The sequence below is a fragment of the Danio rerio genome, chromosome 15 (genome assembly GCF_052040795.2).
Source record: "Danio rerio strain M-AB ecotype USA chromosome 15, GRCz13ab, whole genome shotgun sequence".
Taxonomy (NCBI): Eukaryota; Metazoa; Chordata; class Actinopteri; order Cypriniformes; family Danionidae; genus Danio; species Danio rerio.
The window spans coordinates 29,187,381-29,211,315 of record NC_141035.1 but is presented as its reverse complement, the minus strand read 5'-3'; the positions used below and the strand labels follow the sequence as shown (position 1 = coordinate 29,211,315).

The 23,935-nt window shown below is 35.7% G+C and overlaps 1 protein-coding gene and 1 long non-coding RNA gene across 10 annotated transcripts in view; both read left to right on the top strand.

The window, feature by feature from the left end:
* The window catches only part of rpa1 (replication protein A1), a 40,649-nt gene extending 31,904 nt beyond the window's left edge, over nucleotides 1–8,745 (top strand). Inside the window, exons 15-17 of one of the 2 annotated variants that reach the window (XR_015508369.1) lie at nucleotides 1,141–1,327; nucleotides 1,491–1,665; nucleotides 8,147–8,745. Coding sequence is in view for 1 of the 2 variants with exons in the window: in NM_199811.2 (NP_956105.2) it covers nucleotides 1,141–1,248; nucleotides 1,579–1,665; nucleotides 8,147–8,251 (300 nt within the window). In the remaining variant the exon portion in view is untranslated. The remainder of the gene's footprint in view (nucleotides 1–1,140; nucleotides 1,328–1,490; nucleotides 1,666–8,146) is intronic. The other variant, NM_199811.2, reaches the window with a different exon arrangement.
* A 2,162-nt stretch (nucleotides 8,746–10,907) lies between these two features.
* LOC147833685 (uncharacterized) overlaps nucleotides 10,908–23,935 on the top strand; it is a 291,750-nt gene continuing 278,722 nt past the window's right edge. For all 8 annotated transcript variants that reach the window (XR_015509535.1, XR_015509537.1, XR_015509539.1 and 5 more), the window contains exon 1: nucleotides 10,908–11,039. This is a non-coding gene — a long non-coding RNA (uncharacterized LOC147833685). The remainder of the gene's footprint in view (nucleotides 11,040–23,935) is intronic.

Here is a 23,935-nt window from a genome sequence, read left to right as displayed (position 1 = left end):
ATGGTTTCCAACATACAAGATCAAGGTATCAAAACGATGGTATAGCAGGTTATACAAGTCATGGTCAGATATTTTTGGACATTTGGGAGGATGCTGCTTTAAAATCATGGAGAAAAACCTAAAAATTCAACCAAAGAACAATTATGTTAGACGTGACTTGAACATAAAGTGTAATGACACTGTGTACTCATTTTCTTATCTTAAAGACAAATTTATGTTGTCGTCAAGCGATTTTTTTTTTCTTCTTTTTTTTTTTCGATACTTACAATTAAGAAGCTATATTACAAATTATAAAGAAAAAGAAATATTCAAAAAGTCCCAACTAATGTGGCACAGTATTTTATTGATATAAAAAAACTAAAAGGATTACATAAAAGACACATATCATAGAGATATAATAGCCTAATTCTGGATTCAACAGATTACACCCTTCAAATTAAAGCAAAATGGAAATCTGAACTTTTGAGGAAAAAATTGACCAACCAACCACAGTCAGAGGAATGCCGGAGGGGTTGCGGGAATGTGGGTAATCACACACAATTATTTTGGGAATGTCCGAAGATACTTGCATTTTGACAAGAGGGAAAGATTGAGATAATGAAAATTATGCAGATAGATCTACCTTTTACTCCCCTGTTTTTCTTGCTTAAAGGGATACACCAGGATATATATAATAAAAACCAGAGATATATACTACATGTACTTTTACTGTGCAAGAAAGACCATAACAATAAATTGGATGAAGCCACATCCTCCAACAATGCCTACAGTGGATAGAAAAACTTGAATGTATATATAGAATGGAGTATATGACTGCTCAACTTCAACTAAAACTGGATATTTTTAAACAAAGATGGGCACCTGTTACGTTGTATCTGAATAGGACATAGTATTTCTAGCTCCTTTGAAACTGAAAATATTGTATGTTTTTTTTTTTTTTTTTTTTTTTTTTTTTTGTCATTTTTTTATTTTATTTACATCTGCCGCTGCTGTCATTTTTTTTTTGTCTCTTAATAACCGCTGCTGTCACTGAATGTTCTGTTCTGTAAAAGTTTTACAAATTTGTTTTATTTTTAATGTATAAAAAAAGTAAAAAAAAAAAAAGTGTTTTTCATACATTTTCATTTCATTCTCTGTCAGGCCAACATTGCTGATTTTGGAGACAACCAGTGGGTGACTTGCTTTCAAGACACTGCCGAGACTCTTCTGGGCCAAAATTCTAGTTATCTTGGCCAACTAAAGGACACAGTGAGTTTCTACTTTGTCTGCTTCACAACCTTTGTTTATTTTCCCCCGTGCTTTTTCTATCTGTGTACTACATGAAAGTGTGGCCTCGAGGATTTGCCCGTGTATTACAAAGATGCTCCGAGAAGTAGCACGTTGTGAATGAATTGGAGTCCTTTTTGTGGCGTTTATGAAATGTGCTTTCAAAGCCCAAGGATTTTTAACAAGGTCTTACTCTTCAGAGGCTCATTCAGTCTCTCATGGAGTGGTCTATATTAAGAGACAAACATAATGTAATTTCACAATGTCTCATTTGTAACCCTCTTATAATATTGCCTTGCTTTTGGTTTACAGAATGAAGCTGCATTTGATGAGGTCTTTCAGCATGCAAACTTCAATACCTTTGTCTTCCGGAACCGAGTGAAGCTGGAGACCTACAATGTAAGTTTTCAAAAAAAAAAAAAAAAAAGACAGCAAAGTGGTACTGCTGGTTGTCTTAATGATTACGGTTTGATTATTTAAAATACAAATGCACCAAATAAATGTATTACAAAGGGTTTGTACAGATATCCTTGGAAATGCTTGAATTTTAATTTAGTGTTTTCAAGGTTTGATAAGTCCTTAGATTTTGGATAAAGTGCTTGAAACTACTTAATTTAATTGTGCTGTTTTTGTGGTCTTTTTTTAAGTACGTACTAATAATAATAAACTATTTAAGTAAAATAAATCTTGCATAAAATAAAAAGTGCATGGGGATTACCACTTCTTAAGTGAATAATGCATGAAATTAAAGTAAATAAACTTTTAAGATGAAAGATGACATAGAGGTTTACTTTATTTACATACTTTAAGTAATATGTGTTTATATATAGTGTTTATATATACAGGGTGATTGGGGGGACCATGCTGGGTAGGGGCCGATGGATGAGAATTTAGCCAGGAAACCGGGGTTACACCCCTACTCTTTACAAGAAGTGCCATGGAGTTTTTAATGACCACAGAAATTCAGGACCTCCGATTAATGTCTCATGCGAAAGAAGGCTCTCACTGACAGTATAGTGTCCCCTTCGCTTTACTGGGGCTTTAGGACTCGCACAAATGGCAGGCTTAGTGCCCTCGCTGATCTTACCGACACCACTTACAACAGCAACCTAGTTTTTCCCATCTAGGTACTGACCAGGCTCAGCGCTGCTTAGCTTCAGTGAGTAACCGGTGTTGGACTGCAGGGTGAGATGGCTGTAAATACAATCTAATTTTCCATACTTGTAAAGTAGTGGAGAATTTTGAAAATGCACCTGAAATGTGGTTATATTTGGCTTTGGACAACGAGTCAGAACCATGATTACAGTGAATACAGAGGGAATAATTATGTTTTAAATTTATTAGAAAAGAAAATGGGTACGTTTAGATTGTTACATTTCACAATACTACGTTTTAGAAAATATTTGTACTGTATTTACCATCAAATAAATGTAAAATTTATGTATCTTAATTCATTGAAAAAAAAAAAGTTTCAAGCCCAAATATAGTTTGTTAAAATGACAAAGAAAAGGTGGGGGTAAAAAGTCTTTTTGACATTATGACTTTTGGAAATAGACAGCATTTCCGCCATCCCATCCACCACATTGCCATTGATGAAAACCTCACTGTCTTGTTCGTTTTCCATATGACATGCTACAAGAGAGCCATGTTACAACCGCATTGATTTAACTTTCACTGCTGTAAGTCCAAACAATCAATTATCCGTTCGATTAAGGTCAATTTTTGGTCATTCTATGGATCATTCCCCTCTACACAGTTCTATTTATCACCGCTTCTTTGAGTTCCTGCATGTTCATGTTGGTATTACATTTGACAGTATCAATCCAACGAGTTCTTGGGCGGCTTTTCATCTTATTTCCACTGACCATTTCCAGCATGACTTCCTTCTCGAATGAATTGCTACGCATGACATAAGGATAATTTCTGTTTGGTAATGTTGGCTTCCAGCGAGGTCTTTGGCTTGATGCACCTTAGGACTTCTTTGTTGGTGATTATCGCTGTTCACGGGATGCACAACAGTCTCCTCCTGCATCGCAACTCGAAGGCATCGATCTTTCTTTTGTTTGTTTTCTTGATTGTCCAGGTCTCGCAGCCATAGGTTGCTATAGGAAAAACGGTCGCGGTGACTAGCTTTGCTTTATTTGCAGTGCTGATATCCTTTTCTAGATGGCATTCATGCTCACCATTACATTCCATCCAAGGGATAACCGTCTCTTGATTTCAGGTGTAATGTCCCTATTTCGGATAATCTTGGAATATGAAGTCCGGTACTGTCTCGATTTCTTCATTCTGCGCATTCCTTCGCATCGATGGACTTGCTCTTCAGTGTTTGGACTTTCAGCAGTGAAACTTAAACCACACTGAACTGAACTGAACTAAACTGCACTTCAACTCTGCAAACTGGACTAACACAGTTTCAATTGACTAGAACTTCAATGTTAAGCTGCTCTGACATTGTAAAAGCGCTATAGAAATAAATATGAATTGACCGATTAGCTGTGAATAGTGAATATGTTTGTATTGTTTAGCATCTTGATGTTCAGAACATCACTTAGTCTTTTTGCCTTTCTCCAACACACCTGCTCTCAAACCCAGTGCATAAGACCTGAGCATCTTAATACCCTGTGGACTATTTTCCTCATTCATCACCTTTTTTTCTTCTGATTATCAGAGTTGAGATTCATATGTTGTTTCTCAAAATTCAAGTCAACTCAAGTTTAGCTTCATCTGATATTAGCTTCACAAATTTATAGCCTTAAATTGTCTATCTTATTTCTGTAATCGTGTTTGGCTCATATCAGTGCTGCAGTCAGTCTCTGCGTAATGCAATTTATTATTCTTCAGGGAAATTAGTATGCATCTGAAATGCTGTATCAGTATCCAAATTCCCAGCCATCACATTGGTGGAGATCGTTAAATTGCATGTTCAGGTAATGAAATCAAAATACAAGGCTACAGTCAGCATTTGTGAAGGTCACCTTTAGCTTAGGTGAAGGAAAATGAGGATCTTATTGGAATTTGCAGTTTCTCCTGATAAAGGCATACAAGAGCTAGAGTTAAACCCTCCTCAGTGTTATTAACCTGACCAGGGAAAATAATCACATAATTGTTTTTTTGTTTTTTTTAAACCTGTAAAATTGTTGGAAATATGAGCGTTGCAATACACTGCTGAAATATAGTGTGAAGATTATTTTGACAATAATTGTTATAAAAAAAGCGACATTTATTGTCATGGCCATTATTAGGGCGGTTGCGATAATCGGGTTTTGGTCAAGAAGACCATGATATTTAGAAGGGAAAATGACAGATTACCAGGGGTGCACAACTTTTTTTGAGCCTGTTCTTGAAGTACTTTAGTACTTGTAGATGTTGCTCTGTTCTTACACAACACAACCAATAATACTTGTTCAAATGTTTCTTGAGTTATAGGTTGCATATGCATATATTTTCATAAGACATTTTTATGTCTTTGAAAACTAAACATGAGCTTGTATTTTAAATATGTGATTTGCATGCACAATTGGGTGATTCGAGGTGCTTTCACATTTGGTTTGATTGTCTGGCTCACACCCAAGTTTGACTGATCTCAACTGCCCCCATCTGAAGTAATATGGTAACCACACTATTTTAAACTCCAACGTTGACTGCAACTCCGTCCATACACATTATAAAGACCAACTTTATTTTACATTCTTTCTCCCAGACACTAGCATGGTATAGTTGCTCAGGGCTTTTTACTGTGTCCCATGCCATTTGATTCACATCTAGTTGAATTACATCTGAGATACTGCAATCTAAATTCAAAACCTACTGTAATTGCTATTTGGAAGACAAAAAATATAAATGGCAAAAACAAACGGATTATTTTACACTTCTAACAACACACATTTCAATGTTTTTGTAATAATCTTACCAATTATGCTTTGGCAAATTATTGCAAGTAACTTAAGTAGGCTAAGGAGATTCCAAAATGCCAACAACAACATACACAAACGCTTCTCTGGTGCTTATCTGGTCAATATTTTTACACACCTGTTTACTGGATATGTGCACCCCGGCACATTACACATTTAAATCAAGTGTCATACTGGATTGTTAAACTGTGAATATCAATACGGTGTATGTGGATGGACATTTGATATGTCAGTAATCTGGATCTAGCGCTTTCTTTATAAATCAACATTCTCCACTGGCTGAGTGATTTCCAATATAAAGTGGGTCTCAGATTGTACAAGAAGCACTGCATTACATTTTTTTCTGCCATGTCTTTAAAATATGAACATTTATTTTACCCCCAGTATATTAAATGGAGCTGCTGTCCTAGCCTGCTAATCTTGACTAATCTTAAACATGCATGTCATTTTACGCCTGAGCAACTAAATGAATGCCAAAGTCTATTTAACTGATTATATTTTAATTACATTAACATCGATGCTGTAAAAGGAACCGTATAAAATGGAAAAAAAGTCACATTAACCGTTCACCACAAGTTTATTAGAATGGGAAGATTCAACACTAGCTGTGCATATACCCTATCTATTTAATTCATACCCCACACCAGAGAGTACCCTCTCATAGAAATCCACAGTGAGTCTTATATGTGTAATAAGACATGGCTCTAAAGGAAATCCTTATATGAACTTCTGGTTCTGGCTGTAAATCAGGGGTGTCAAACTCAATTCCTGGAGGGTTGTAGTCCTGCAGAGTTTAGTTCCAGGCCAGCTTAAACACACCTGTAGGTATGAAAACCAAACTAAAGCACTCAATTAATTTGATCAGGTGTGTTTAATTAGAGTTGGAACTAAACCGTGCAGAGCTGCGGCCTTCCAGGAACTGAGTATGACACTTACTTGTTCTGTAGATGTATAAAATGCAGATTTCATCAATACTTGTTTGTATTTTCATTAAGGATAGAATATGTTTATAATTCACATCTAATCGGCATATCTATTAATATTGTATGGAAAATTATTATCAAATATAATTTCTGTCTTAATATTTGTCCTGATCAAATATGACAGGTACTTCAGACCCTCAGTTAATATGAGATGGATGTGATGCGAGTTGAAAAATAAGGCTGAACAATATGTAGTTATTGCAATGTTTGTATCTGCAATAGTCGCATCGCAGGATTAGATTGTTGATTAAAGAAAAATATATTTTTAATATTACTAAAAGAAAATATATAATGATCTTGACCATGTTGTTTTACGGTTGATTGTTCAATTTCTGTACTTATACTGTTAGACTTTCCTGACCGTATTTATATACAGTGTGCTTGTAATTTATTATGTTTTATACAGATGCACTGCATAGAAAAAGACTTGATCATCCCAATCAATCTAAATTTTTAAAATCTTTTCAAGTAGAGCCGTTCAAATCAACAGTTGAAACTAAGTGAACTTTCACAAACTTGTTTCAAGAGGAGCACATGAGATGATTGATCACAGCTGGTCTCTCATCTGTAATAATTAGTAAACCAATCGGATCATTCTAAACTCACTATAAATAGACCGACTAACATTACTCCCATATCTTCGTTTTTAAAGAATCCCCCCATCCATCCTAACTCCACCTTTCCTCCTTTTCCAGGGGGAGCTCTCGAGAACTACCTAATCTTGTACCCCCTTACAGTCTCAGTCTAAAGTTTTGAAAGTTATTGATATTTCACACAACAATTTTTAAAAATTCACTCCTCTGTTGTGTGGTGGAGTTTGGGATATAAGGGTGTTATCTTCAATTTTTAAAAAAAGGAACACTATATAGTAAATGTGTATATAATTGAGACATTACTGAAACATTTGCTATGAAAATTAGCCTTGTTTTTAAGAATAAACCAAACGTCAGAACAAATTTATGTTCATGCATGTTGGGTATCCTGTGGGTGTGCGAAACTTTTCTGTGCTCATAACACACTTCATGCAATTACTAAATAAAACCAGTGAACCCACATGCACTCTTTCTGCATTAATCCAGACTGAAGCTTTTGGTTCCACTTTAAAATATGTTTTCCAGCGTAATTATACTCATGTTGTTAGCAAGATGCAAGTACATTGAAACAAACGGTCTAGTTTCATGTGAATTAAAAAGGCATGCACTAATTTGCTATTAGTTTGATGTTCATCGTTCTCATTAGAGCTCAGCATGCTGATTGTTGTCTGTTGACACTTTTTAATTTTGTGGAGGCCTTTAAATGTGTGATAGAAAAGAGACAAAGCAGAAGTGTTTTCATAAAACATTTCAGTTTATGATCAGTCCAGTGCTCAAATCGAAAAATACAATTACTTTTAGATTGTGAAATAGTTTTGGTCCCCATCTATCATCTGCGTGAAGCAATTATGATTGTTGTGAACCTTGTTCTGCAGTGCTAGAACATGAATTCTTATAAGTGCTGCTTATGCAGTTTCACTTGATTTGATTGTTTTTGTGTCCTTTGGGACTTGGAGAATGATTTTAATAAAGTCTATTAATGTATGGCAGATTTACATTTCATCTTCCCTCTCTTTCTCTGAGGCAGCATTACTTTTAAAGACCTATAATGGCTGCAGTTGTGGCTAAATAGATTTTTAGGTTAAACTAATAGCGTTAGGAGTTTTCACAGGGGTCGTTAGAAGATGCTAATCATTTTTCTGAGATTGTGAGTGTAGTCTATTTACAGGTTATTTCCTTTTTTCTCATTTCTTTGCTTCCTATATCATCGCCTTTCCATTTTCTTCAACTGAAAATTCTTGTAACCTGTTTGTGTGTAAAAACAGCAACACTCCATTTTCAAACAATCTCAGTCATTTGCTCCCTTAGGAGACCTTTATAAGTGCTTTTTGGATGAGTTGGAAAACTTGGAGAGACGTGAATTGTAATCCCTTTTGTTTTGTCTTCACAGGATGAATCGCGCATTAAAGTGACAGTGGTGGACGCCAAGCCTGTGGACCACCGAGAATACAGCAAACGGCTGATCATCAACATAAGGAAGTTGGCTGCACAGTAGAAGGACTGACGTGGTCACACAGAACTAATCTCTCAGCCATTGTGGAGTTTCTTACAGTGTCGTACATATTATTATTTTTTTGCTTTTCTTTAGTTTTTGTGACTCTTTTTCTTACCCCATTTTGAGTTTGGCCAGTAATTTCACTAAATTAATCGCTTTGTTTTCACAAGTGCTGCAAGATCAGATTGGCTTGCACTTTTGTCCCCAGGGTTGGCTAATTGGAGAGGGTATTTTTGATAAAGTGAAGGAAGAATTGTAGAGGACTAGATTTGAGCGTTGTAGATGAGTGTACATTCAGCGACCAGCTTTTGTGGCCTTTGGTTGGCTAGAGAAAAGTACACGTAAGAATGCCTGGCCTAAGCCTGTAAAATTTTGATAAGCCCATTCACACTCAATGTGCTTACCAGGTACACACTGTATTTATATAGATATACATTGTATGTGTCTGCCAATTCTGTTGTATAAGTAATAAAGCTTTTTGTGTTCTTTAGTCACTACTTGTCTGTATTACTGGTTCTATTTAGGGCTGGATTCAGTTGGCCTAAAATCAAAATCTCGATTAATTTAAAATTTTAACTCTATTACGATTAATGAGCGATTTATTTTGACTTTTTTGCCCTCATTGTTCACTGACAAGTTTTGGACAGTAAATATGCTCACATATTACTAGTGAGAGATTTTTGAATGGTTGCATTGCTTAATTTTAAAATATTAGAAGGAAACATGCTATCCATGATTATTTATTGAACATTTTTATAGGACTTAAAATAGGGTCAATATGTTGCCAATGAGTGATTTAATTACAATGTGTGCCATTAATTCTGCTAAAATGTATGTTACAGCAATAAACATACGATACTTGTCATTCTTGCTACAAGCTTACTGGAGTAATAATATGATTAAGTGTTAAGTAGGCCATAAAAATTATTTGGGGAAAAAAGGCCACATGGCTTTACAGAACCTACAATGGTCTGCACTGAGTGACCGCTACTTCAAGTCAAACTATAAAGCTTCTTTTGTATGGTCACCTGGCAGACACGTGCAAAGCCAAAGGTAAGCATTTAAAATATATTTTATTTATTATTTTGTCAATCAAATGCTATTTTCAAACATTTCCTAAAGCTAACAGTCACTTTTTTCTTATAAAATAGTGCAAGTAAATAATTTGCACTTTTGAAAACTTGATAATATATATAGCTGCAAGCAGCAATTATCGGGGCCAAGCAGCCTAGTGGCCACATCATAAACAAGCATGGCAAGAAGCTACAGAGCAACTGGAAAATTCTATTCCTTTTTGGCAGCATGGTCTGAACCCAATCTGGTGGAAATTGGGCTAACAATCTATGGAGAGTTTAAAACAACAGATTTTCAAACTAAATCAACATTAAATTATATCAATGTTCTCTGTATGATCCAAGGAATCTAACAAGACCAGTCTTATGAAAATAGACAAAACTGTTCAAAAGTCATTTGATAAATTCTGTATGATTTCAATTGATAGAATTTAATTGTCAATTTTACCCAGAAGGTGGTGCAAACTGATGTGGTTTGGTCAATGTCCGGTCAAGATCACAAACTTACTTTCAACTGGCAGGATTAGATCAAGTTTGCGTATTTGACAGTTATCATTTCAATGTTTTTCATATTAAAAGTGGAAAATAAGCTGTTTTCTTCTAAATAAAATAACTCTTATATATCATGTAAATAATATTTTAAACTGCATTTTTTGCATCTTCTGTAAACAAATATTTTATTGTAAAAAATTATTTTAATGTAATTGAAAATGTGCCATCTCAAGGCATGTAGTGCAGAGTATGGCTCATGGGTCCATTGTCCTAATTAATCAGAGATCAGATGTGGCTGCAAAATGCTAAACATTTTTCAGTTTAGCAGATTCATTTTTACAACATGTCTTGTACATGAGCGGGGTCATGTGATGTGACTTTATCATGTCATGTGATTTGATTAGCTCATCCCTAGTTTTTTTTTTTTTTTTTTTCAACTTCATAAATTGGGCTACTATCATAAAGCTGAAATCACATTTACCTTTGAGTGAAGTTTCACAGGAAAATAGACAAGAGTCACATTTTTGAGGATTTCTTATGCAAGTAAAATATTTTCAATCATATTTCATTATCGGTTGACGTTGCACAGATTCCTTGTTAGCAAATAAAAAAAAAGGAGTGGTCTAAAATTCTCTTCTGCACTGTAAGAGAAATTTCATCACCTTAAATAATATGAAGCGGCAATAAAGCTACAGCACATATTGTATCATTTCCGTGATTTATCCACCTCAAGAAGTCTTTCTATAGAACTACTTTAAGTAGTCAGTAAATTGCATGGATTTGAAGTATATGTCAAAAAGTTTTTCGCCTTTTGCATTTTAAATTTTATTAAAGCTATAGTGTAGGCATATACATTAGATGCATTGTAATACTGAAAAAGTGTCTTCACATATCAATAATAAATAAAAGCAGTGCATTTCGTGTATATGTGCCATCAAACGTAATGAAATTATACTTTTTTTAGTCACTGGGATGTCCTATCTGGCTGTCAATCTGTATTTAAAAACCTTAATGCAGCCAATAGCAAAGAGAATGAGGCGTGGCTACGGTTGCCGATGTTTTAATTGGTGCAGCCTGGTTTAGTGCAAGCCAAAATGTGGAGACTGATATAGGCCTATTAAACTATACAGAAACTGTTAACTGGTTTTACGGAATTGTGGAGTTTGATGGAATCTTTTAGGTTTCAGTGGAAAAGGCAAGCTTGCAAAGTTCCTTCTCAACAGGTAAGTTAAACACCTGACACGTTTTCTCGGAAGTAGGTTACTCACACGAGACCTGCGTTGGTAGGTGGAAACGAAAGGCATTAAATTGGGTATTTGCGATGTTTTTTTTATTTTTTTTATTTATTTATTTCTGTGCTGCATTGTTCTGTTCAGCTGGCACTGGTATTTTGTTCCCTCATCAGATTAACTTTCTGTAAGAAAGGACTGGCCTTTGAAGTGCAACACAACAAAAGGGAATTATTTAATTAGCTGTTCTCTTCTAAATAAAATATTTATGTATTTTTATTTTTCATGTATTTTAAACTGCATTTCTTGCATCTTCTGTAAACAAATATTTTAATGTAAAAAAAAAAATTAAGGCAATGGAGAATGTGTCATCCTAAGGCATCCCTGGCACAGCTTTCAATCCCGGTTGAAGTGCTACACAACAAAAGGGAATCAATGTGTTCATCACTCTAGTGCTTTTTTTTATCCAGATATCTTACTTTTTTCCTCTTTTATTTAGCTTCCATTAACCTAAGTCATTTTTTTTATTGGGAACGTGCTAATATTTAAAAACTGAATGTACCCTGATGGGCATTAAAATTACATTTTATGACTAGCTGCCACTTAAAGTACTAAGTTAAAAATCTACACAAAGCAAAGACATATGGGAACATGCAAATATTAAAGTTTTTTTTTTTGTTTTTTTCTGATTCACACATATCTTTTAGTTACACTTTGGAAGGGAAAAATAAGAAATATTTCCCCATTTATAAGCCTGTCGAAAAAACGTGGTGAATTTACCAGGCTATTCAAAGATCAAATCACGTAGTCTTGTAGGGTACTACTCCATTTTAAGCTGCATTCTAAAAAGCTTTAGGTCAAAATGAATGAAAATTTGGAAAACATGCTGTTACAAGACTTTTGTCAAGTTTTGTTCATAAACTGCTCTAGTGTATAAAGTTTCTTATTGTAAAATGGCATATTAGAGTTAGTAACAGAGAATTGAGACTTAGGCCGTACTCACACTAGGTACAGTTGCCTCGAACCGGGCCAAAGCACGCTTGTCCCCCCTCCCGTCTCCCCCGACGGCCCGCGCTCACACCATACCGGGCCACGGCACGCTTACGTCATCGCTGCTGCGCTGTTCAGAAGCGCTCTCTATGGCAAGCCTTTTTAGCATTTAAATCTTTGTTCTGACTCCATAAATATATTTAGAGATATCTCTAATTATATTTTGACTAGTCATAATTATAATTTGACTAGTCAGAATAACAATTAGAGATATCTACAATTGCAAATGTACTAGTACGAAATCAGATTGGAGATATCTGCAAATATATTATGACTAGTCATATTCCTCCATTGACTTCCATTGAAAAATATTTGCAGATATCTAAATGAGTTTTGACTCGGCACAATTGTAATTAGAGATATCTCTAACTGAGTTTTTACTAGTCATACATTTGGAGATGTCTTTAATTCGTAATATTTAGAGATATTTACAAATATATTTGAAGATATCTCTAATTAATTTACTAATAGTCGAATTACAGTTGTAGAAATCTTGAATTGGATTTTTGACGAGTCAAAACTCATTTAGAGATATCTGCAAATATTTTTCAATGGAAGTCAATGGAGGAATATGACTAGTCATAATATATTTGCAGATATCTCCAATCTGATTTCGTACTAGTACAATTGTAATTGCAGATATCTCTAATTGTCATTCTGACAAGTCGAATTATAATAATGACTTGTCAAAATACATAATTATATCTCTAAATATATTTATGGATAGTCAGAACAAGGTTTAAATGTTAAAACGGCTTGCCATACGCTCTCATTTAGCAGCACAGTGAAGATTTCTCTAGTTATATCCTTTCAGTCGTTTGTTATGCAGTGACATGCAGTCAAATATTTCGCCAAACAGTCCTTAGGGATGCGGGGACACACAGTCAGATATTTTACTGAACAGATCCGCCACTTTTGGCGCTCATAAACAATCATAATGCTCTCGTGCTGCAGGAATGAGGAGATCTGCTGAAGGCGCGCAGCTGGCGTGCTGTGAGGAGTTCTCGTCTTTAATAAACTACGGCAGTTTGCGATCACTGAACAGTAAGAATGATTAATAAATCCATATCAAAAAGTCCCTTAAAAGTCATGTCTCGCTTTCGGTTTCGGGCTTTGGCGCGTTTCGCGCTCACACACAAGCGTACCGCGCCAAAGCCCAAGTGTACCGCGCTCAGGCACACCTCTTCCAACCGGGCCAGGGCCGGCCAAGTGAACCGTGCTTGAGCCCGATTCAGCGCACTCACACTTCTCAAACGATCCGGGAAACGGGCCTGGGCACGGTACGGATGGCATAGTGTGAGTAGGCCCTAAAGCCCCTTTCACACAGTGATACCGGTAAATATCTGAAAAATTTCCGGAACGACTTTACCGGTATATTTAAAAAAGCGCTGTTCACACAGGTGAGGACGTTACGGAAATTTTCCGGAAAAGAGCATTCACACATCCATTCCAAAATACCGGTAAATTCTGACATCATTCACCACAAATGAGCTTTAAACGGCTGCGCTTGTGTTTGTAAACATTTGACTAAATTACAAACTCTGTGGATGATCAATATTGTGAACAATATGTGAAATGTTCATAATATGTGCGTGTGCAGGCGCTCACAGGCTGTTTCATGGGCACACGCAAAGCTTGAAGGTAAACAAACAACGGCTTATCATAAGCATCTCATCGATGATTATTTACACAGTTGGCATTAAGAAGAACATATAAACGTGATCTGACTAACTTCTAGCAGCTAAATGTGTCTGGAAAAATATTCAAAGGCTTTTATTCTCACAAACCGCGCGGACGTGAATGCGTCTGACTGTTGTGATTGGCTAAAGCAGACGTCTCACATCAGCACGTTCTAGACGTGCACGCGCTTATTACGGGAATCTTCCTTCTGCATTCACACAGCGCAGCATTCCGGCAAATTGCCGGTAATCTTACAACTTCTCTTTCCGGAAAATAGCCAGAACGAATTTACCGGTATTTTCAAAAAGGACCTGTTCACACATACAACCTTTCCGGAAAATTGCCGGCAATTTTCCGGAAAGGTCCGTATGTGTGAAAGGGGCTTAAGAGTATAAGACTAAGGGTGTGTGAACAATGTTGTATTTTGATAGTCTTGGTTACTAATGTGATTTCACCATTTAGAATTCGCAAAGAATACATTTCTGAAGTTATATTATTAAGGAGAAAGTCAGAATGTGTGAAAATAAAACCAACTTTACCTCAATTGTTAATTACATATATCTGGGTGGCTCTCCTCTCAATTTTCTTTGACACCAATGTCTATTTATAGCAAAATCTGATTCAAGAACACAATGTGCTTTTGTTACATTTGTATGAGAGGGCTGCAAAAATCATGGAAAAGTTCATATATATCCTATTGTTTTTATTTATTTACTTAATGTATCTGTGATTTGCAGTCTTTTGCTGGAACTGAAGTGTAGTCAAAATCTCCTTACCTTCTGCTATTGCACCTCAAGTCCTTGAAAATAACTGCACACCCTAACCTTCATCAACCAACCGAAATTAGGCATTCAACTGCCCCACAGTATGAAGTTTAAAAACATTTCCTCCATACTTCCTTACAAAGTGTTGAAGTCTAAGCTCGGCCACTGTTTTGCACCTACATTGTCGGAAGATATATTTGAAGACCATCTGTCATGGTTTGTCTCTTGAAGTTTGTTTCTCTGGGCTTTGAGACTGTGAGACTGTTGTTCTTCTTTTCCATTGCATCTGCCGAATACTAAATCCTCTTTTTCAGCCAGAAGACATCTTTATAAAAGCCCCAGCTCCTCTTAAAACTGCTTTTTTTTGGCCTATAGCTGTCTGATAATAGCTTCCTCTGATGAAATCCCCTGGCAGCATACACACAACACAACACAAACACAATCACAACTACAAACACAGTTCCCGCACACTGTTCACATCAGAGGTGCTTTGTTATGTGTGAAGGCCAACAGTCTGTTTTCCTTTTATCCTTGTCTTCTTTCTTTGTCACCTCACCTTGGCACATCCTTCATTTAGTCCTCCTATCTTGCCGTGATTTAGTGGTGTTATAAGGTGTGGCTGATGAATCTGTGAATACTAGAACAACTTTTTGTATTTGTCAGTCTTGCTGAACTGTGATGTATTCTTAAAGGCATCGTTCTGAATGTAAAGCATCGACAGGGTTCAGATCACAGCTATCAACAATAAACATGTATGGAAAACAATATCGTTGGGATCACCTTCAGAAGGATTTTTTTTTTCAGCTAATAAACAAAACCCTGACAGCCAGTAAGAATCTGTTAAAATATAAAGGGCTCATGCAATTTAAAAGCTACAGATGGCATTGTTGGGAAGCGCACTGAATGATTTTAAGCCCTCATTTCAAATCCTATTTAAGATAATAACTATCTTGGAAACAATTGGTTATGTCATTGAGAATTAATGATAAAAATATCAAAAGTTGTGCAAGCAAGGCTCGCAAATTGAAGTATAAAAATGAAAGTACATCTACATCAGGTATTCCATGCTAGTTTTGGTATCTTTGTGTTCTCTTCTTTGACAATATTGGGAAAAATAGTTTGTGTTTTTGTTAGCAAAGGTTAAATTCACTGTTTGATTAGAATGAATATATGCCACAAGCTGGATTCACTGGTTGGATGTAGTAGCGGAGTGAGGGCATCTGCTGGTTACAAGTAATGCACAAATTTGTGGATGCAAATATATTATTGTTATATTTATAGTCATCCTGATGTGTGTTTGGGCCTTATCATTAGGGGAGATATCATAAAAAAATACAATTATGTTATAATATGGTCCCCACTTGTTCACCTATCAACTAGGGCTGTGTGATTAATCGCAATTTGAAACGTTGCGATTAGCTAATCTGCAATATGAAATATATTTGTATTATTTAATTTGCCCCAGCCCAGAGCAAATGCACGACTGCCGTCTTACTAGCCAATTGAGTGAGCACAATTGAGTAATGAGTGTCTTGCTAAAAAGTCAACCGAAAGACCCACCCCATACACCCGCCACATCCTATTATATTTATTTTTCAATAAATATAACAGTTTATTTCTATTTATCATTATTCAGTATATTATTACAATATACAATTATTATTCTAAATAAAAAATGGAAAACAATTTAACAACTTAAGTGATATGTTAAGATCACTTAAGAATTAATTAGCATGAATTTTAATTATGACAATTCTATAGAATACAAAAAATAAATATGTTTTCTAGAATTATCTGTGGTCTTAGGCCCGACTCATGGGCGAGAATCTTTCTGCATGGCCGAGAATCCTTCTTTCTGCTTTATAGCCATGCTTATTGAAAGTAACATCATAATCATATTACATAAACTTTTGTTTTGTCGACTTGCAAAACTCGCTGTGTGCCGATACCCTTTTTTTTTTTCATCGACTTCCCTTGCCGCCCCCAGCAAGATGCCGCCCTGGGTGATCGGCCATATTGCCTATGCCTAAATCCACCACTGATCACTCTACAACACCTACATAAATATTGAGAAGTTTTAACCACTTCCACTTGTCAGATTGCAATTTTAACATAGAAGGCTTCAGTCCTCTACAGGTGATTCCTGCCACACTTTTTTTCTACGTGGTTTAGCAGTTTGTCTATAAGATATATTGCACCAAAATATATTATTATATTGATAATTTATATATTGATATTATATTTTAGGCCACTAATTATATAATGCCAGATTGACAATATAATATCGCAATCCAAGTACTCTAACAAAGAACACAATATTTTGATCTTACGAGTACTTACTTTAATTATTGTCATTTAAACAATTTAACAATTACACATTGGCTGCAAAGTGCAAACGCGTGGCATATTTCGTGTTGTTTGACCGCAGGACGGTAATCTATCTCTGTTCACACGTTTGCATTGATCATTTACTTGTGCAAATACTTTCTCTTTGATGTGAACCCACCATACGTGTCATTATCATCCCCTGTTGGTTTGGCATGCCTTTAACATGCATCAAAGTGTGTTTTTGCATTGCCATGTGGAGATTTATTCATTTATTTTTAAAAACAAAAACAGGGAAAACCCCATTTTAAAAAATACCCATGTACCTGTGGACATGGCATAACATGTAAAGCTTCAGCAAATTTGCATTTTAAAAGCCCCACAAAAAATGTGCTTATACTCACACCTGAATAAGGGAAATTTGACAAAATAAATGTAGTATTTTGCGCTGAAACATTTTGGGGCACCAGAGATTTATATAACATCTTATAAAAAGGGGCATGATGATTTAAATTGAGTTAAATTTGTGTTGAAAAGCACCACGAATAGAGGTAAAGTGAGATTAAAGAGCACATTTAGCATCACTTGAAGGTTTGAACTAATGTGGCTTAGTTTTTGTGAGAAATAGTGACGTAGTGAGTGATTTGTATGTTGTTTGGGCCTCAGGGCAGGTCCAGGCAATGCAAGCCTGCACTTGTAAGTTTGTGCTCCTGGCTATCAAGAACAACATTTAAACTATGGTTTAATTTATCTTTTTTATGTGATATTGACTTCACTTTAGTCAATATTGTGAACATTTCCGTATGATGTGCTGTATATTCTGTCCAAATCCAATAACTTTATTACTGAGTTTGTGTTTCTTCTTATTAAAAATTCAGTTGCCAGTCGCATTTGCAAATCTCACACAAACTCTGCTTTATTTTTGTACAAATAATTTACTGGCTTAATCATATAGTGCTTATCAGTTTGTGCCTTTGTGAAAGCAATTATGATGATTGTGCTTTAAGATACTTTAAAATGAACTCAAACCTAAAACAATCATTTTAAATAAATAAAAAAAAGAAAGAATGGTTTGTCTTTCTCTAGCTCTTAACATTTGTGTAAATATGTGCAATGTAAAACCTGAATTGACAAATTTACAGTTAAAGCACTGCACATTAGTACCTCAATATAAAAAGATTAAGTGTTAATGCAATTATTAGTTTAACTGACATTTATATGTAAATGATTCAGTTTTTATATAGTATAGTTTATATAGAATTTATTTTTAAAAAAAAAAGCACGTAAAAGGCACATTAGCGAAATTATTAATTAAAAACAAATAAATAAAATGAATTGTTTACTCTTATCTATGCTTTTTACAGTACATAAATATATGATGGTGCACACGTTAAATACATTTTAATATATTATAGAGCAGGGCAGCACAGTGGCGCATTTCGCAGCACGTTCGCTTCACAGCAAGAAGGTTGCTGGTTTGAGCCTCAGCTGGGTCAGTTGGCTTTTCTGTGGGGAGTTTGCATGTTCTCCCTGTGTTCACATGGGTTTCCTCCGGGTGTTCCGGTTTTCCCCACAGGTCCAAAAACGGTTGGTATAGGTGAATTAGGTAAGCTAAATTGTCTGTATAAGTGTGTATGGATGTTTCCCAGTGATGGGTTGTGGCTGGAAGGGCATCCGCTGCGTAAAACTTGCTTGGTTAGTTGGCGGTTCATTCCACTGTGGCGAGCCAAGATTAATGAAGGGACTAAGCTGAAAAGAGCAATTCCAGCATTGTGGATGTGACATTTGCAGTAAAATTTTCAAAGAAATTCTCAGACAAAGTAAGTACTGTATATGTTAACATTATAATGAAACATCAGTTTATGTTTCCCAAAAGTTGTGGGATCATAAAAATATCAATCTGTAAACAATTTATAGGTTTTAAATAAGGAAAATTAGCATACGTTGTAGATGTAGCGAAAAAAAAAGTTTGCAAGTTTACAGTACAAGACATACTTTGTTGAAATTCTGTGAATTAAACTGCTCAACTCGAAAGAAACAATTCTAATCATCAGAAAAAAAGTTGGCTAACCATAGAACAAACATGATTGATTTTTATTTTATTTAAGATTTTAGCTTTTATGAGGAAAAAGCTTTGTTATGGATGTGACGTATCTCAGGAATGGATGTGAGAGTAAGTAAATCAGTAGTAAAATATTAACAGAGACGTTTTTGAGTATTTTTACAGTAGTGTTAGATAAAAGCCTACACAAGAAACATAGAAAAGGTTTCAATATTTTGATAAACTTTGAAATTTGCACGGAATTGCTCAATGACAAATTACATAGGAAAAAAGAAGAAATATGACCTTATAGGTACCTTAAAATAATAATATAAAACATGAATAGAATTATTATTTCAAATATTTACAATTATAATTATAATATTAATCTATTATATCTGACATTTCTGCAGCTTCTTCAGAAAAGTAAAAACTTAGTAGATCTGCATGATATAAGTGACTATAATAATTTATATTGAAATATTTTTTTTTTTTTTTTTTTGCAGCGTATATTGCGATATTAAAACAATTTCACTAAATGAATTGAATAACCAGTTGGAAAGAATTTACAATTTTAGATTGATTGGGATGTTTCTGTATAGAAGTGCAAAAAAACAATAATAAACAATCTACAAGGGTCAAGTTCAATAAAGAAAAAAAAAATACAAACAATAAAACACAGTTTTATTGTTTTCAGAGGAGTCAAAGTGTATACAGTAATTAACTAATCAAATGTAAAATAAAACTTCATAGACTTCGTTTTATAAACAATTCAATAAAATTTGTTGTTATTAATTTGTCAAAGTTACAAATGGTACAATTTCAAAGGCCTCAATGCTTTTAAAACTAGGGCTTAGTGATTAATCAAAGCAATTGATATCGACATTCACAGTCTATAATCAATCAGATTTTTCCTGGTTGATCTTTTTTTTAATTTATTTTATTTTATTGCTTTCCCTACCGTGAGTCACATGACCCCGCTCTGTTTATTCTTTTGTGTCGAGACCCCTTAAAAAAAAATTACTGAATGTTGAAATGATTCATATCGCAAGCTCTGTGATTGGTTGGTTTGTGATTGTTGACTAGTATGGGCGGGGCAGAGAGAGAGGTGCAAGCCTGTTTTAGCGAGTGTTTACAATTGTCGAGTCTTGTGGAGGAGCTCCATATGAAAACTTTTGCTTTGTGTTTACCTTGTATTATTATTAGTAAGTTATTGCATGTTCGCCGTTTCCCGCCTCTCAATAAACAAGTTTGAATTACTTCTAAGGTAGCGTTCAGAAAAAAAACAAATACTCACAAAGAAACTCAATGCCTAAGGCAAGTATTTGAAAATATTTACAGAATATACAAAAGCTATTTTATTTTGAAAAGATACTGCTTATTTTCTACTTTTAATATGAAATAACATAAAATATTTGATTTGTTTTGTTTCCAAAAGTGCAAGATCTTTATAAGAAAAAAGTGACTCTTGGTTTTAGGCAACATGTGTTTTAGTTTCAGTTGTTCAACGTTGATGTTCAATGAATAATCATAGATGGTGTGTGTTTCCTTTAATTATTTTAAAGTCAAGTAATGCAACCATTTATTCAAAAATCTTTCATTTGCATATGTGCACATTTTTACTGTGCAAAATGCGAGTGAACTGAAAGTGCAAAGACATAAAATAAATGAATAAATAAACTAATCGTTCATTATTCGTAATCGAGTTAAAATATTTAATAATTCTAAATCGCCCAGACCTATTCAAATTCTCCACACTTACTGGCCTCAAAAAACACTTTCAAAATGATCAATAATAATCCAGACTCAACATTATATATACATACAGTGTGACTATTGTGAATAATCACGTTGCGATATCGATGCTGAAATAATATATTGTGCTAAAACATCGCATAGCATACGAGTCATATTAGTAGTCTATAAAATAGGTAAATAGTTAAAAACATGATAATCTATATCAATAACATTCTGCAATCTTCAAGATTTTACACCATCTCCACCTTTTTGCACTCTATTGCGTCATTTAAATAGCTTTCTCATTTTTGTATTCTTCGATGACACCTCCTGACGCAGCCAAAGAGATAAAGGGTTTGTCAGCTGCACTTAAGAAAATCTAAACACCATGAAAGCTGTTATAAATCCATTGAAGTGATAAGCACCGAGAAGAGAGTGGTGCAGAAGTTTCTACAGGAGGATAATCTCAGATGCCTTGGAGAGAGATGCACTCGGCTATTACCCAGCCTACCAAAGGGCTCTCGACAGGTCTCAGAGCAGCAGATAAAGGAAGATATGTGTGGTGGTGAGGAAGATGCTGGTTTCTGCTCTGGCTTGTGTTTTTGCATTGCGCTCAGGCCTTCTGCCCTGATTAAGACCTCAAACAGTGAATTGGCTCAGAGGAGCGATGAAGATTATCTTGTAGGTTCGCACTGGTCTAGATCTACTTATGGTGACAAGGCTGAGAAGTACAGAGGGTGTACGAAGTGCTCTCATTCTGTCAGATGAAGTTGATGCGTGCACCTTCGTGCCAAACCTTGACCTTAACTGTAAAGGGTGGTGTTGTGGGAATTAATCTTATAGTAGCTTTTTACCTGCCTTCCTTTAAAGTTAGTACATCCAAAAATGACAATTTTTTTCACTATTTACTCACACTCAGTTGGGTTTAAAGGTTTTTGTTAATTTCATATACATTCACTGGCCACTTTATTAGGTACACACTAGTATCGGATTGGACAGCTTTTTGCCTTCAGAACTGCCGTAATCCTTTGTGGCATAGATTTAACAAGGTACTGGAAATAGTCCTCTAACATTTTGGTCCATAGTGACATGATAGGATCACACAGTTTGCTGGCTGCAAATTCATAATGCGAATCTTCCATTCCACCACATCCTAAAGGTTCTTGATTGAATTGAGATCTGGTGAGATCTAGAGATTTGAGTACAGTGAACTCATTGTCATTTCAAGAAACCAGTCAAAGATAATTTGCACTTAGACATGTTGTATTATCCTGCTGGTAGTAGCCATCAGAAGATTTAATGTGGTCACAACAGTCTGCTGATGAGCACGTCAGCCTTCCTTCTGCGAAAACAACCACCTGGATGTACTTTATCCTTTACATGCACATGTGACCCCTTCGTGTAAGCTGCTTGGTTGCATGTGACCAGCTTTAGGTCCTGTTTACACTAATACATTTTTGTTTTAAAACGCATAAGTTTTGCTACGGCTACGCCTTCCGTCCACTCTACCCCGAAGTTTTCGAGTGCCAAAAACGGAGCATTTTGGAAAGGCTGAGTTCATTTTCAATTTAAAATGCTGGTGCTCCGTGTCAGTGTGTATAGGGGAAAACAAAAACATCTGAAAATAGAGGCGAAACTGCAGACATTGATTGTGTAGGCTACTTAATTTTGAGGAAAAAGCCCCAAAGTTCTGTCTTGCATCCTTTCCTTGTGAGTTCAGCAAGTTTGACAAAAAAACAAACTCCCAGGAAATGTCCTAGAGCCAGGTTTCGGACTCGGGATGCCCTGACGTGCTACTGCACCATATGTGGGCTGGCTAACCACTAGGCTATTGCGCTGACAAGCTTCCTTTGATTTTCAGTGAAAGATACAAAACATACCCTGTCTGTATTGCTGAATATCAGTTTTAATAATCAATTATGGCCATTATACGAGTATAACGTACAATAAGTTTATAGATTATAGGAAATAAAGGCAAGCAATGAGTCAAATGTGCAGAATTAGTGTACGTGGTTGCATAAGTTGTATTAACTTATCTTTGCTCTCAACCAAAACACGTTTCCTGAGAACAAGTAATAGATTCAAAAGATCAAAGTCTGGGAATATGTTGTTAGATATAGACAACATGATTAATTAAATGTCATGTTCAACAACTATAGTGAGATGAAATCCAGCGGTAGATTCTTGATGAAATGTCCGATGTGCGCTTCATGTGTTTAAAGCATCCGCTGACTACCTGGAGCTCAGATGCGCGCATATGCTGCAGCGCATGCACGCCAGTGTTTGTGTGTGGTCACGTGATGTGCGTTTTCAGCAATGTAGTGTGGACTGAGATCTGTTCAGAAGTGCTAGGTGGAACGTAAGTGTGGACGTTTTAAAGCTAAAACACATTAGTGTAAACAGGGCCTTAGTGTTAGTAGGGAGCAAAATGATTCCTTTTCTAGAGAGCATCTGATATGGTGAAGAAATGCACCTGAGCTGTTTAGTATAGTATGAGAAAATATTTATTTACCTTCCTGCCTACCTTGCATGGACATTGTAGGAGATCTCCAGTACAAAATGAAGAGCCTTTCAAATAGTATAATAAAGCCACTATTCTATAATAATGTCAGGATTTCAACTTAATGCAATTATTTAGTTCTGTTTTCATCTGAATGTTCTTCTATGTGGGGTGGCACGGTAGCTCAGTGATTAGCACTGTCATCTCACAGCAAGAAAACCGCTGATTCAAACCCTGTCTGGGCCAGTTTTTATTTCTATGTGGAGTTTGCATATTTTCAAAGGTTTCCTCCAGGTGCTCTGGTTTCAATAATAGCTGAATTGGATTAACGGTGCATTCACACAGGGCTTCAGCGTCTTGACAGAGGGCATGTCTGCAAGCTGGGGCTGACGCGATCATCATAGCAGTGTCAGCCAATGAAATTATTCAGCAATCGTCTACTGTCTGAGCCGCTGTATTTGCATACAGCGATCTGATTGGCTGACGCTTCCATCGGCGCTTTAAAAGTTGTGAAAGTCCCAACTTCTGCAGCCAGCAACGCCACTGAAGTGGCGCCGACGGATCCACCATGCAGTTCGGCAGTGTCTGATGTCACCCATTCAAAGGGAATGGTAAGCGCTGACGCCCGGTGTAAATGGGGTGTAACTAAATTGGCCATAGTGTATGAGTGTACATGTGCATGTGAGAGAGTAGGAGTGTTTCCCAATACTGGTTTGTGGCTGAAAGGGCATCTGCTGCGTGAAATATTCGGTGGAATAGTTGGTGGTTCGTTCTGCTGTGGCGACCACTGATA